Source organism: Uloborus diversus, chromosome 3 (genome assembly GCF_026930045.1).
Source record: "Uloborus diversus isolate 005 chromosome 3, Udiv.v.3.1, whole genome shotgun sequence".
Lineage (NCBI taxonomy): Eukaryota > Metazoa > Arthropoda > Arachnida > Araneae > Uloboridae > Uloborus > Uloborus diversus.
In genome coordinates, this window is record NC_072733.1 from 160052793 (window position 1) to 160067230 (window position 14438).

A 14438-nucleotide genomic window follows, 5' to 3' on the forward strand; every position below is an offset into this window, starting at 1 on the left:
CAAGAAAGAGCTGTCAGAATAAAACGAAATTTTGCATACGTGAGGGTAACTGAAGGACAATAATGAAAAACAGTGACTAACAAATAGGTCATAACGTAAAGTGTTTCAAACCCAGTTACTCTCAGAGAGTGTAGTCTTGTACACAATGCAGAAAATTTTATCTTGTAAGTAATTTTAAAGAAAGGGAAGCACTTTCAGTTAAAACTTTGAAATTATCTTTCCCATTATCCTAGCTGACCCTAAGTTGTTTTAAGATTAGCGTATGAGATATTTTAAGGAGCGTTTTTTAATTTTCTTAAGAAAAATTATGTTCCCTTCTCTTTACTTTACTTTTGATAATTCGTAATTTTATTGCTCATACAAAGCACTTTGTTACGATTCTATTGCTTCTATAAGCTTGTGTCTAATGTACTTACTGAAAAAAAAATGTCTTGTTGCTTCTGAACATAGTAAAGTAAAGCACAAAATAATATGTGTAGTGTAAAATATATGCAAATGCACAACACAATGTTGAAAAATTTCAATTGCAACAGCAATGTTTGCAAGAGGAATTGATAAGATTAATAACAAAGCTACATTTAAATTCAATAATTTTTTCCTTTAATAGCCATTTAATGGCCACATCTCATGAAATTGAAATTCAGTCAGTTCAAAATATCTTAAACTACATCTAAATGAAATATGAAAGTAATTGATATTTTAAAACAAAAGATTATCGAAGTATTCAAAATAAGGCATATTTCATATTATTTACAAAAAATATCAAATTCCGTAAATAAATTTAACACAGATATAAATTGTATATGATATTTATTATAAATAACTCAAATGTGTTATTCCTTTAACCATTTTAAAATTATTCTTTATGTTACTAGTTTCTGTTGGAAAGTTGTATGCTTTCAATAATTTAAAACTTAAAGTTATTTAATTGTTGAGGAGGAATACCTATTATCCGGCTACTCAAACCAAAAGTTAAAGGAGAGAAAATTGAGTAAAAGTTGAGAATAATCGAATAATTGATTGAAGTGACGTAATTACACACTTACCTTTATCTATAATGCGTATTTAAAAAAAAAAGAGTACTAAAATAAAAATAAAGAACTTTTTTTTAGCGCTCTAACTTCGCCTTCTTTTTTAGTGAGTCACTTATTTTAACGGCGAAATTCGTTGAAACAGCATAAGTAACTCAAATAATAATGTAATTTACTAAGAAACACAATTTAGAAATAAAATATGGTTGGAACTTTTCTAGTGTCTTTAATTCAAGTTCGTAATGTCAGGTAAGGGGAAAAAAGGAAAGCAAACGGGGATTGCTTATCCCTTCGAAAAGAAAATCATTTAGCAAAGTTTATAGCTTTAGATAACGAAGACCCATTGAGCGTGGAACAACCACCCCAATGAGCATGCATCTTGGGGAAAAATTTTTTTGCACGGAGTGACAAAATCGCTCGAGCCTAACTGTCCTATGTATATTTTTTAGCAATGACATTTAAACTTTAATGAATTAGTCCCAGGGGTAAAATGGATGACCTGAATTTCACAGTTTTGAAGAAAACCTGGAAGGGGAAAATTTACCATTTTGTTCTGTCATTAATGATCTCTGAAATGAAATTTGATAAATGATGTTCTTTTTCATTGCATTTTGTATAAATTACTAAAATATGTCCTCCATTTCATTTTTAGGTAAAATTCAATATTTTAATTTTGAAAATTCTGAAACAGATATTACGAAAATTGCTTTGTCCTTTTATTCCGGACTTTTTGCGTATAATGGATGGTAAGTAATGTGTGTTAAAAAACAAATCTTTCGTTTTTAAAAAAAATCTTGTTAAATTTATTTAAATTACATATAATTCTTGAGTGATTTTTTCTATTCACAAAATATTACCAATTTCGAGTTTTAATAACGCTTAAAAGAGAGAAGTAAATACTGAGATTACTATTCCTGATCTTCTTCTTTGTTTTTTTTTTATTATTATTATTCTTAGAAAGTCAACGTATGCTTCAAATTTTCTGTAAACTTCTTTGGTTTTCGGGTAACACCAGAGTTCACTTTAATTATTTGCGTGCACTAACTGCGAATATTTAAGGTCAAAAAAGTAAGATTCATTTCCCTGCAATACACTAGGTGGCGCGATGAGACGCAGAAGACTTTTTAACGGTTGGAGAAGTTGCATGCGTACAGGGATGATTTGACTCTCTATGTTTTGCAAAACATTTGATTAAACATGATTAAAAATACCTAAAATCTCCATTAAATGTTATATTCTACAATAAGTTATAATTTATTTTTGTTTCCAAATGAAGAGGCACCATTTGAAAAACGTCATGCTAAGAAGAAAAATCAGGGGCTGAGATAAAAATTCCGTGTCCCCCTCCCTCCCTCCCATATGTATGCACCTATATACTACTAGCCCCTACCCAACATTTTTTATTTTCGTTTTTAAGAAAGAAAAATTTTTTAATTCTCCACGATTATATGAATGTTTTTTGTTTCTGATTAAAAATCAATATTTTTCAAGAGATTTTGATTCTTAAAAAAATTTCACTTCCTTTCCAAAACGATATATTTCTTCCCGATCTCTGAGATTCTGATGTTTTAGTCGCATGAGCGCAGAATTGTTCCCTGAACAATCAAAATCTAGTTTTAATTAATTTGGAGCAATTAAATCAAATTATATTTTCTTATAATTTGTCCAGACCCTTCTGGTCCCTCGGGCTCCTATGCAATTGCCCTCTTTGCTCCACTCTGACTTAGACCTTGGAAAAAGTTTAAGAGTTGATACATATCGAGAAGAGGGTTGTGATTTTCTATGTAAAACCATTTCAAATTCGAGGCAGAGCTTCCACAAAATTTCTCTTTCCTCCCACGTCGGCAATAGAAGGAAGAGAAGAAACTACCCCCCCCCCCCCCGTACTCTGTTTTTATGGAATCTTTTCCTGTTTTTCTTTTATTTATTTTCAAGATTTTGATTAATATTCGGTTTCAAACTGTGATAACTGATATCAATCATTGTTTTCCTCACTCATTTAGTAAACTTGTAATACTTATTAAGAAGGGTCAAAATCTAGAATTTTCCGAAATGAAAGCAATTTTAGATGAAAAACAAAAGAAGATGCCTGCATATTTGCACCTTTTCCTCCACAGAAAAATGAGTGAATGGTCAGAACTTAGATGTAAAAAATAATTTTTATAATCAAGGAAAATGAATTTTAAAAAAAGCTATTATTTTATTTAAATTTTAAATGTAGACATTTTGTGGGATCACTATCTTTTCAAATGTTATTCAGAATGTTCAACTCGTTGTGAAGCTGGAACTGACGAACGATCACTTTTGATTCGAATCAAAATTCAAATCGTCTGTTGCATAAAAAGTAAAAGTTTTGAGTATTAACTTTAAAGTACAAAGGTTTTGAGTTACACCTTAAAAGTTTTGATGCTACCTTCCATTTTAAAGACTGAAACTTCATCATTCTCATTTTTAAGAATTAATGATTGTCTTCCCTCGCTTTGTAACGCGAAGTTACCGGAGTCTTCCTCCAAGGATTCAAATATTTCATTCTTCTTTTATAGAGATTAAGTAATATTGTGTTTTCTTTTTTAATAATTAAAATTTTTTCTCCTAAATTTTTATGAAATTCATATATCCCTTAGTGTTTTCCCTTTAGAGTTGAAAACTCATTCTGCCATTTCTCGATGTCGGATTTAGGATCCGAATCATGGCCTTACTTGAAGAACAACATCTCTTGCTTCATAGATTAACTCCGCTGCTGTGACTATAGTAAATTTAGCTATGATCTCGACAATGTTCAACCCTTTTTTTTTTTTAAACTGGCAACTGGGAAGGGTAATTGGGTAATTGGCGCTAAGTTGAGTTATTTTTGTAGTAATTTTTTAAAAGCATTCCAACTCAAATCCACTCCGATAGCACACGTTCCGTTTTCGTTGAACTCCATAAAAAGAGGTAAACATTGTCAAGGTCATAACTCATCAATTCAGAGCCGCACTATGCAGGGTGTTCCATTTTAACCTGCAAGACCTTTATTTTCGCAACCGTTAGTCCTAGATGCATACTTCCAATTGCAAAAATGTAGCGAAAAAAAATTAGTAAAAAAATACAAAATTTAACTTTTTATGCTTGTCCTAGGTCCCCTAACTTATGTTTAGGGAAATAAATCTCCATTGAAAAATATTTCCAACACGAAAAGTTTGACCTTAGTTTCGACGATTTCAGGTTAAATTGCTACTGATCCTTTAAATCAAAAAGTGATAAATTGAAATTATAAGATTCTATATATGAACAAAATGTTCGCAAAAGTCGTAATTTAATTGACATTTATGAACCGAGTGGTACAAATCCCGGGAGATAGGTCATCAGGGCTACTAAAAATACTCAGGCGACTAGTTCTTTTCGGAAAAATCTTCTTAAAGTCATGTTAAACTTTACAAAAAAAAAAAAAAAAGTCTGAGAAATAATTCATCTGGCGGTAAAAAAAATTTCCCAACACTGTGGAATTTACAAACTTTGTTGGTCTATGTGTATGAGTATAACCAGCTGAATTTGAAATTTTAGGTAACCCCTTTTGAGTACATTCTAGTTGTTGCAATGTTATCCAGCATGGTCACAAAACACCTAATTCAAGTGTTATGCTGAAAAATCCCTTTCTAAAAGCTAATAACCTTTAATTAAGGCTTTTAGAAATGTAAATAAATATTTTACTATTCACTAAAAATCATTGAGCATTATTAAAATCTATATGAGTCTTTCTGTCTGGACATCTACTTCACACTATGTCTGTTCGGGGTAGATCGTATTTGGAACATTCAGGGATGTAAGCCAATTCGCCCTAATCTCACTCTTGAGAACACTTCATACCACTAAAATGAGTCCGTTTGACTTTTTTAGATTTTATAGATTGCTTTTCAGATTGACGCCAAGTTCGGCAAAAAATATCAAAGTCTTGGGAAAAGGATCATGAAATCCGTTAGCAACATTAGTGAGATCTTCTATTAATACCATTAAACTTCATGCACGTGCATTAGTCTCTTCTGGACAGTCAGTCAGATCGGGGTCAACCATCGGGTTCGAAATGTCTCGTGTCAGCCGTTTAACTAGGTTTCACCTCTCTATGGGTTTAATTGCAAGAGACATTTATTAAAATATGTTCCATTAAAATGTCCGCTCGAATGTATCTGTTTGTTTCTCCGAACATCCATAACTTTATAGATCGGCCAGTTGCTGCCGGCGCAGTGAGAAGAGAGAGGAGCCATTTATTACTTAATAGTTTATTTATATTATCATTAATATCTGAATATAGAAAGGTTTCAAATTTCAATAACATTTTTCCTTAACTTTAGGAATTATTTGAATTTTGTCATCGAGGAGCTGAAGGACCCTCACAAGTAATGTTTTTAACGTGTTCCAAATATATTTATGTATTAATTGTGTTCATTTTTCTCTGTGATTTTTGGAGTTAAAATATTGAAGTTATTCGCGTAATTCACCGAAAGAAAATCAAAGTAATATGTTCACCAAAATCTGCAAAATAGTGTATCACAAGCACTGCAGATTTTGGGAAATTGAATATTTAAATGTATTATTTGTTTTGCATTTAAGCATTTTTTCGAAATGAAAACTTCTTTTGCTTGCAATCCTATTAGGGTCCTATTCCAGAAAAGAAAGGTACAATAACGCTTCATATTGACGTAATTCCTGCTACTTAGATAACCCACAGGAAAACCTTATTAGCAGTCTATTCCGTGAAAGTGCATTCATTAGTTCATATCTTCTTAATGGAATGGCTGCAAAACTTCACTCGCAACTCCTGGAGAATCTACAAAATATTAAAATGCTCCTCATAGGTGTATACACTTCTGAGTGTATACCATATGATTGCAGTTACGTAGAATTCACATTAACTACAGAATTACAACATTTATTACTTTTAATGTTACTTTTCCCCTCTTTTCATTTTTTGAAACGCACCCAAACCTGATTTTATGTGGTCTTTTTTTTTATACGATTTCTTGTACGAATTTTTTTTGACCGGTACATTAAAATTTCAATCAAGATTCGGATTCAATTGACAAAATTATTTTTAAAACGAGTGCGAGGTAATATCTTCAAGTGACGATATACGCACCCCGATATTAAGTCACTGTGACCTCCCAAAAATTTTCTTATTTGGAAAACTTTGTCCGACTACTCGGCAAAAATTTTCATCACTTGGTTTATTTTGATTTCTTTAAATATTACAATTTTGTAAGTTTTTGGATTATTTTCTATGGGAGACTTTTTATGCAGTCCCTATCCACCGCATAAAAATATAACTGTATTAAGAAAACAACTTTTTATCGCTACTCGTGAAGTTTTGAACAATTTTTTTATGTTTTTTTGCGGTCTCTATCCCCTTTTTTTTCACAAGATGTAGTTTTTTTTTTTTGTCTGCCACTTTATATTGTTCTTCTCGCGAGGCAACGGCACTCCTTCTCTTCCTTAGTATTCACAGTGGACTCGATTACAGAAAAAACATTCATACTTTTTATGCTGTTAGATAAAAAAAAAAAGTTCTCTTCTAAAACCTAGAAATAGTTTTTAGGCATGATGCTACTTTATAATGATATTTTCCGGTCATATTTATTATTATTATTTTTTATTTTATTACATAACCTCTTCGCTTTGACATACTGTTTGAATTTTGTGTAGGCGCTTAGGATAAAAAAAAGTTACATTAGTTTTTAACGATGATTCGAAACGAAACCAATGACGGAAGTTGTGTTTTCGTCTGCTTCAACAGTCGGGAATTAAAAAGAAAATTGGTGTGTTTCAATTGAAAACTAGTTAAAAGATTAACTTTTATTTGTTAGTCATGGATTATACATTTCAAAACTTTTTTTAAATTTAAATCTAGTAACTATCAGAATGTTATGATTTGTTTAACAACTTGAAATATTGCGATTATTTTATCACACTTGCTTTAGAACACCTTTCTATTTCTTATAAGAGCATGTCTTCATTCATGCTTGAATTCAAAAACAATCGATCCATGGATGTTGTACAGTGTCATCCAAGTATTGATCGCTGGTGCAAATACCAACTCTTAGAAAGAAAATCGTAGATAAAACTAAGGGATCGTATACCTCAGACATTGCAAACAAAGTTAAGCTCGCTAGCAATCACTTTTTCTACTAAAAACTGCTAAGCAAATATTGACTTTAATATTGAAAACTTCTAACGAAACGTTCAATAGAGTTTTACGGCTTATTTTTACGAATGAAACCGTTATTGTAAATGAAACTTTAAAACTTAAAGATGACATTAGTTCGGTTTAAAGTTGGATTTGTCGGGTAAGAAGTTGGAATTGAAAAGTTGGAAATAAAACCAGAAAATAATTTAGCTGAATGAGCTAGAAGTACTGAAGAATATTTTAAGTCAGAATCCTAGTCACTAAACACGAAAATACTTTCGAGAATAAAAATTAAGTCACCTAAAAAAGAAAACACTCATGTTCTGAGAACAAAATACTTATATTATTATTGTGGAGAGTTTAAAAAACATTTTAGATGATGTAAAATAAATATATATTTATACTTAAATGCATTTTCTGAAAAACTTAAGAATTTTTATGATATTGTATATGACGGAGTGGATCCTGGCTAAAAAACAAGTTTTTTATTTTCGAGTGAAATTTTCTTTACATTATGAGGCTTCGGATAGACTTATTTTTTAACATGATTGGGTTTTTGGAGGTATTTATAGTACCTTTACTGCAAATAGACAATGAATTTACACGAAATTAGGTAAACCTATTTTCAAGTATCATTAAATTATAGTCTATCTGAAAATGATTTATTCAACATCTGTGAAAAAAATGGTTACTTTTTATCATTTTGTCTTCTACGGTTTCCCGCGTTTTTGTGAATTTATATCCAACAACTGTTTAAGCTTCGGTTTATATTGAAATTTATAGCTATATATAGATGCTTTGAATGCTTTCTTTTACTCACTAAAACTTAATACTTTACAGAAACTTGCCACGAGCCATATTTATTTCATGTATTCTTGTAACAGTGGTATATACACTCACTATTGTTGCATTCCATACTACTCTGTCGATTCAGGAGGTTATGGGTGCTGAAGCTGTAGCTGTGGTAGGTATTTACTAATTATGCTATTGGTATATTAAAAAAAATAGTTTTTATAAAAACCTTGAGTATATTAATTATTTGAACTTGCATGGTATTCAGAGGCGTGCACAGAGTTTGGGGCCCATCACAAATGACTTTTACGACACCTCTCCATATTGTTTACCCCTACGCCCTATTTAGATTTCACCCCTCTTTTTGAAAATCTCAGGCCCCCTTCAGGCTCGGGCCTGAGCCCACAGATGTCCCTTCTCACCTCCACCCTGTGTATGTCCCTGATGGTATGTGTTACAAAAAATATTAAATTCATGTGCATCGTGTTTACTTGAATAAATACTTACAAATCCAGAACAATACACTTTTTCTCACGAGCAGTATAAGAAAATGTTGGTATTATTGCGTTGTGGAGCCACTTTTAACAGCTATACAAACCGATACGCTGTAAGGCGTACAGCTGTTAAGTTACCAAAGTCCATCTACTGAAGATTCAGCCATTAACACACTAACTCAACTGGTCAACAAATTTAGATGCATTCTGAGACAGCCGAAGTTTCCTTCCCAGCATGTACCTTCTTGAAACCCATTGGAGAAAATTCTGGTGCCTGGGTAGCATATGAAAGTAGATTTTATTCTTCATAAAATTATTACGAGTGTCGTGCAGGGACAAAATGCTGCCTTGCTGAAAAAAGCGACTGGTACTGGAAAGCATAGGCAGCACAGCGGTTACAAATTATCGTCACCGGGTAAATGCGAATGCCAGAATACCTTGGCTATCAGCTGAAGATTATCGGCTGATCCAGCAGATCACTGTCTAGATCTTGATCCCTGACGTTACTGTAATCTGACGCTTAATACTAAATTCTGGACTGAGCTACTGACTTCTCTGCTCCACAGACGCATTTAGTAACATGTAAGGGAGAAATGAGATTCGTCACTGAGGATCGCATTCCTCTAATCGGACGCTGTTCAGCTTGCTCAGAATTGACAGCAATTCGGCCAACAATGCTTATGTTTAGACGTTAGTGATCTTAGTTAGTAGACTTTAATGAATGCCAAGACTTAAACCCATAGTTGGCAATTCGTCTACTGATGGTATGTCTTGATGACACTGGTTCCATTACATCTAAGTAAATGGATATTAGTAGTACTGTTATTGCCGACAGGGAAGTTTTCCTAGCTGTTCGAGGCTCTTGTGCATTTGTGACTAGGGATGTACTGAGCTGCTGTGAAGGCCAAATACCTTCTGCAAACCATTGCGACCAAGAAACTAACTCATTACCTAAACCGAAAGCTGCTCCTTTCCCCACCCCAGGTATTTGAATACCAAAGCCTTCACGGTGGTATGACGAAGTTGGTTATTTTCCTGCCATACCGTTTTTCCAGGTACAGATCTATGTAGTTGCATACAGTGTACGTTATTGCTCAAATAGCAGTGTACCCCTTGCAGATCGACTTTGTGATCACATGGCTAATCACATAGTACAATTCAACCAACAGTCTGATGCCTTCATTTAATTAACCTGCTTCTTCGATACCTGTGACCCATTTCAAACTCAGACTATTACCGCAGAGCCACGGTAAAAGTATATATTAAAGAAAACAATGAAAATTCCAGAAAATGGAAAATAACAGTATTCACAGAGGCGGGTGAAAGATAATAACATATTTTCTGCCACCTGCTCGCCAACTCTCGTTGCTCTTTTGCGGCGGTTACTTCTCCGCCTACGGCGGCTTGATCGGTTAGTATTGTAAATTGCCTTGGGAATTGAACTTCGGGGGCTTCTCTTGCTCAAGGCCTCCTTCGTTGTTATCGAGTGGACACAGTTTTGCAAAATGTTGTCACAAAACTGTCAATTTCTCGTCAAATTTGGTGACCGAACTGGCTATATGTCGCCAAATTGGGGGTTATCCCGGATGAAGAGGATTTTAATATTACAAATTTTAATTTATAGCTCCGGCATGCAGGCGTTTAGAAGAGTGAGATTAGGCGGAATGTCTTCTTCTGAGTGTCCTATATAGAATGGTACCTATATTGGCCGCGGAGACATTGATAGTTCAGATGAGATACGTTAGAGAGATAGAGAGACAGACGTGTATAAACTTTAATACAACATATTAGTAATCAACAACGTTATAAAATCACACATTTTCAAAACAATTACAAACACTTTTTTTTTTTGATGTTACAAGGAACCTTTTTTTTTAATTCGGAAAAAAAAAAAATTACAATTCCGTGCTCTTTTTAAGTTTTTAGTTGTACTTTTACTTTTTATCTCATGCATATTAATTTATTTCTTAAGAATAGGTGTATTGTAAATTAAAAATTATTTTGTTAGTCGTTGGGAAAAAAAGTTTAACAGATGCATTACTGCGGCATAACTCGATAACAGCAGGAATAATCCGAAAAATAATTGTAAGTTTTTTAAGTGTTCTGTCTTGATTAACTTTCTGCCATCATAAATTTTAAAATGAATAAAAAACGACACGTAATTAAAAACATATAACAAAATTTATCCTATGTTCCTTTTTTATTCTTCCAGATATTTGCTGATCGTTTGTTTGGAAATTGGGCGTGGGTTGTGCCAGTTTTCGTCGCTTTATCGACTTTTGGAGGAGTGAATGGCATCCTATTTACCTCATCCAGGTAATTATATTTTAGCTCAGAACCTATGCAAAATGTTAATTGAAAATCATTCGGTGAAATTTTTTAATTATGCTATGATTAGTTTCATAATTTTCTGCTTAACTGAAGTATGATTTTTTGTTGTCTTACAATACTTGCGATATCTATTTCTATCAGTTGCCAATAATTTTAGTTTCTGTGAGAACGATATATAGGACAAATATGATCCAAAAATATCATGCAAATTACATTCTAAGATGAAATTAGTCAAAGTCAGATTAATTCTCAGATTTTTCTTTCTGAGCGTGTAGAGCTCGTTGCTCAATTTTATTGTTTACTTAAAAATATTGCATTGATATCTAATAAGAACTAAAGGTTTTGTTTTCTACTGCGATGATGATCCATATTCCCTTTGAGTATGTGAGTTTGTCCCTCTCTGGTTGAATGCGAATTTCTGTGTAACCTGGTTGAATGTGAATTTCTTCCATACTGCTCTTACCATCTTCAAGTTGCTGTTTGTAACTTGGAAATAAAGAGATATTATTACAAGAAAAAATAGAAAACTTATCAATGCCGTTTTTTACTGTGCCTCCTGTTAAAACGATATTAAATTCCATTAATTATGAAAACGACAAACCCCCTAAACATCACTGACCATAAACGTTGAAGATTTTTTCAAGAAAAAATCCCATTAGATATCACGAAGTCAGTGTCATAACATCTTCCACCAGCATCTCAGTATTTTCGTTCCTTATTAAAACAAAGTAATGTTTTGAAGTTTAAAAAAATAAATGCTTTTTTAAAATGATTTGTCTGTTATCTTTACTAATAATAAAGCTCAAATTCTCTCTGTCAGGATGTCTGGATCTCTGTGACGCGCATGGCGCCTAGACCGTTCGGCCGTTTTTCATGAAACTTGGCACAAAGTTAGTTTGTAGCATGGGGGTGTGCACCTCGAAGCGATTTTTCGAAAATTCGATTTGTTCTTTTTCTATTTTAATTATAAGAACATTTTCCGGAGCAAAATTATCATAAGATGGACGAGTAAATTATGAAATTATCATGACGTGGAATGGGAGAGCGAATGAACATAGCCAATTGGCGAGAAATTCATCATCCATTATTTGTAAATATACAGGCGAATCAAATGACCTTTTAATTTTCTACTACGGGCAAAGCCGTGCGGGTACCACTAGTATAAATATAAAAGAATAGCATTTAAAAACTAGCAATAACTTCAAATAGCGTAAAATTAAGTTATTGACATTCGTTCATGTTTTTTTTTTTGAGTACTAACCTTTAATCTAAGATCTTTCGCTTAAAATATCAATATCTATTAAACATTAGCAAAGTTATTAAAATCTTTAAAACATAATGCAAAATTATCATTTTTGCATTCTTTGATTGTTTCTGTTTTCGCATTGGGATATATTAGTATTTATTTTGCTTTGGTAAAAATGCACAAAATGCTTTAGAAACTAATTTTCTAATGGATATACTCTATTTTGTTGTGCATGTTTTTACGCTTGAGAAGCTTAAAAGATGATTGCTACTCTATTGTTTTCCCCTTGCGCCTTTGCATGATTTCTAAAAGTTCAGAAGTTTTCAATTCTTTGTCTTTTATTGTTTCGCTACTCATTGCTCTACGAATCGCGTATTTTGTTACAATAAAAACATACCCACATCAACTCGCTTAAATAAATACAGAACTGAAAATACGATCAATTGCTAAACAGTAATGTTTAAAAAAGTGGTTTTGAAAATATTGTTCAAATGTGATTTTTTCTTCCAGGCTGTTTTATGCTGGAGCTGAACAGGGTCAAATGCCAGAAATTCTGAATATGATTCAAGTTAATCATTTAACACCTACTCCAGCTGTTATGTTTGTGGTATGATATACGAATTTCTAATTATGATTTGAAGCAAACGTATGCCGCAATCATAAACATAATGATTTTTTTATAATTTGAAGTTAAGAACAATAATATACTAAAACTGTGCCGAAATTCTCAATCTAAGAAAATTTCTAGTAGTTGTAGCTAATCGTTTTATTTTTGTCATCTTCCCATCTTTGTTGTTAATAAATACGTGCAAACGTGCAAAGTCATGTTTTACACGGAAAACTTTGCAGATGTGAAGATTTGTATTTAATGAATAGAAAATATATATTTTAACACTGGAAAATTTTAAACCAGTTTATTTAAGATATTAAAGTCCATTAATGAATTGTTACATAGCTGTTTGAGAGATTTTTTATGATGTTTTACTTACAATAATATTTAAATGCAAAGGAAAATAATTATTACAAGTAAATGAACATTTGATAAAAACCGCAGAAAATCATTAAAAGTAACTAGCTGACTGGTGTGAAGCCTTCGTGCTCAAATATTGTAGCCTTGCTGTAAAAATACCATGTAAAATCCATATGTGAGAATTAACATATTCGCCGGATAGAAAATTCCTCGATTACTTACAAACTCATTAAGATATTGACGAAAAAATGCATTATCTTTCATAGTTCCGTGCTTAGTGGGCATATGAAGTTTCAAGAAGTTATCTGCATTCTTTAACAATTTATTTAATATTTCATTTACGTTCCCCAACTACGGAGTAAGAAAATCCTAATGCCAAACGCATCAGACGATTAAAAACTACCCGACTAAGGTATCAACGTGAAACTTAGTTCTAAGAATATATGCTGCATTGAAACTGCTCATAATAAAAGGTTTAAGCAAACTATTGAATACAAGAATTTTTTAGTTTTTAATTGATTAACTGTCTCGCAGCAATATTACTTTTACCGTTTCTGCTCCTCTTTAGATAGCAGCACAGGTCAATTTTTTTGAGAATCCAAGCGGAAGTTTGCGGTCGAACGGACTGATTACGTAGAAAATCAGCTTTTTAGTGCTAATTTTTGAAAATCAGCCAAATGTTTTTTTTTTAAATTTTTTCACCGATAAAGTTGAAAAAAAAATTAAACGATGCTTTACTTATGAAGTTTGATGAAATATTGAGATAGTTATGGTGTATCCACAAAAAATAAATAATAAAAATGAAAACTCACCTCTGAAAAATAATATACAACTCAAAAAAATTAGGGGAGCTAGAAAGTGTGTGATGAAACCTTTGCAAAGACATAAACACGAGTAGAAAGATGCAATACAACAAAAAAGAAAAAAAAAAGTAAAAAGCAAATGTATGGGAACTTTAATCCCGTCGAACAGTAAAAAGAACATGAAATGGTGCTTCAGGGGAACAATGTGGTTACATGCAAATGACGAAATGGTTATTGTTTGGAAAGGATAAAGGATGGTTAATGTGTCGCGCACTGTAAAAACAATTCAAAAACATTGCCGGAAAATAAAAGGCATCTGATGTACCGAATTTTTGCCAGTAGCATATCTTGCAAAAACCAGGATCGTTTTTCGCTAAAAGTCGGTGACCTTTCTGAAATTATTCTTAATTGATCTAACTAAGGACATTTAACCTTCAAAATTTTCGACTTTCTGGGAAAAATATATGTTATACATAATTTTATTCTAAACAATTTGATACCTTAATTACTACCATACGCAAAAAACTTTTCAAGTTATGGTAAAAGTGCGTAACCTTTCCCCATAGAGATTTATGTTAGCAGCAGCTGTTTAAGCCTCTTTTTCTCAGGTGCCG

The 14438-nt window shown here is 32.4% G+C and overlaps 1 protein-coding gene across 1 annotated transcript in view; it reads left to right on the forward strand.

Annotated features, from left to right (window-relative positions):
* LOC129219015 (large neutral amino acids transporter small subunit 2-like) overlaps positions 1–14438 on the forward strand; it is an 82392-nt gene that overhangs the window by 54882 nt on the left and 13072 nt on the right. The window contains exons 3-7 of the mRNA XM_054853335.1: positions 1684–1777; positions 5360–5404; positions 8029–8152; positions 10687–10790; positions 12562–12658. Coding sequence (XP_054709310.1) covers positions 1684–1777; positions 5360–5404; positions 8029–8152; positions 10687–10790; positions 12562–12658 — 464 coding nt within the window. The remainder of the gene's footprint in view (positions 1–1683; positions 1778–5359; positions 5405–8028; positions 8153–10686; positions 10791–12561; positions 12659–14438) is intronic.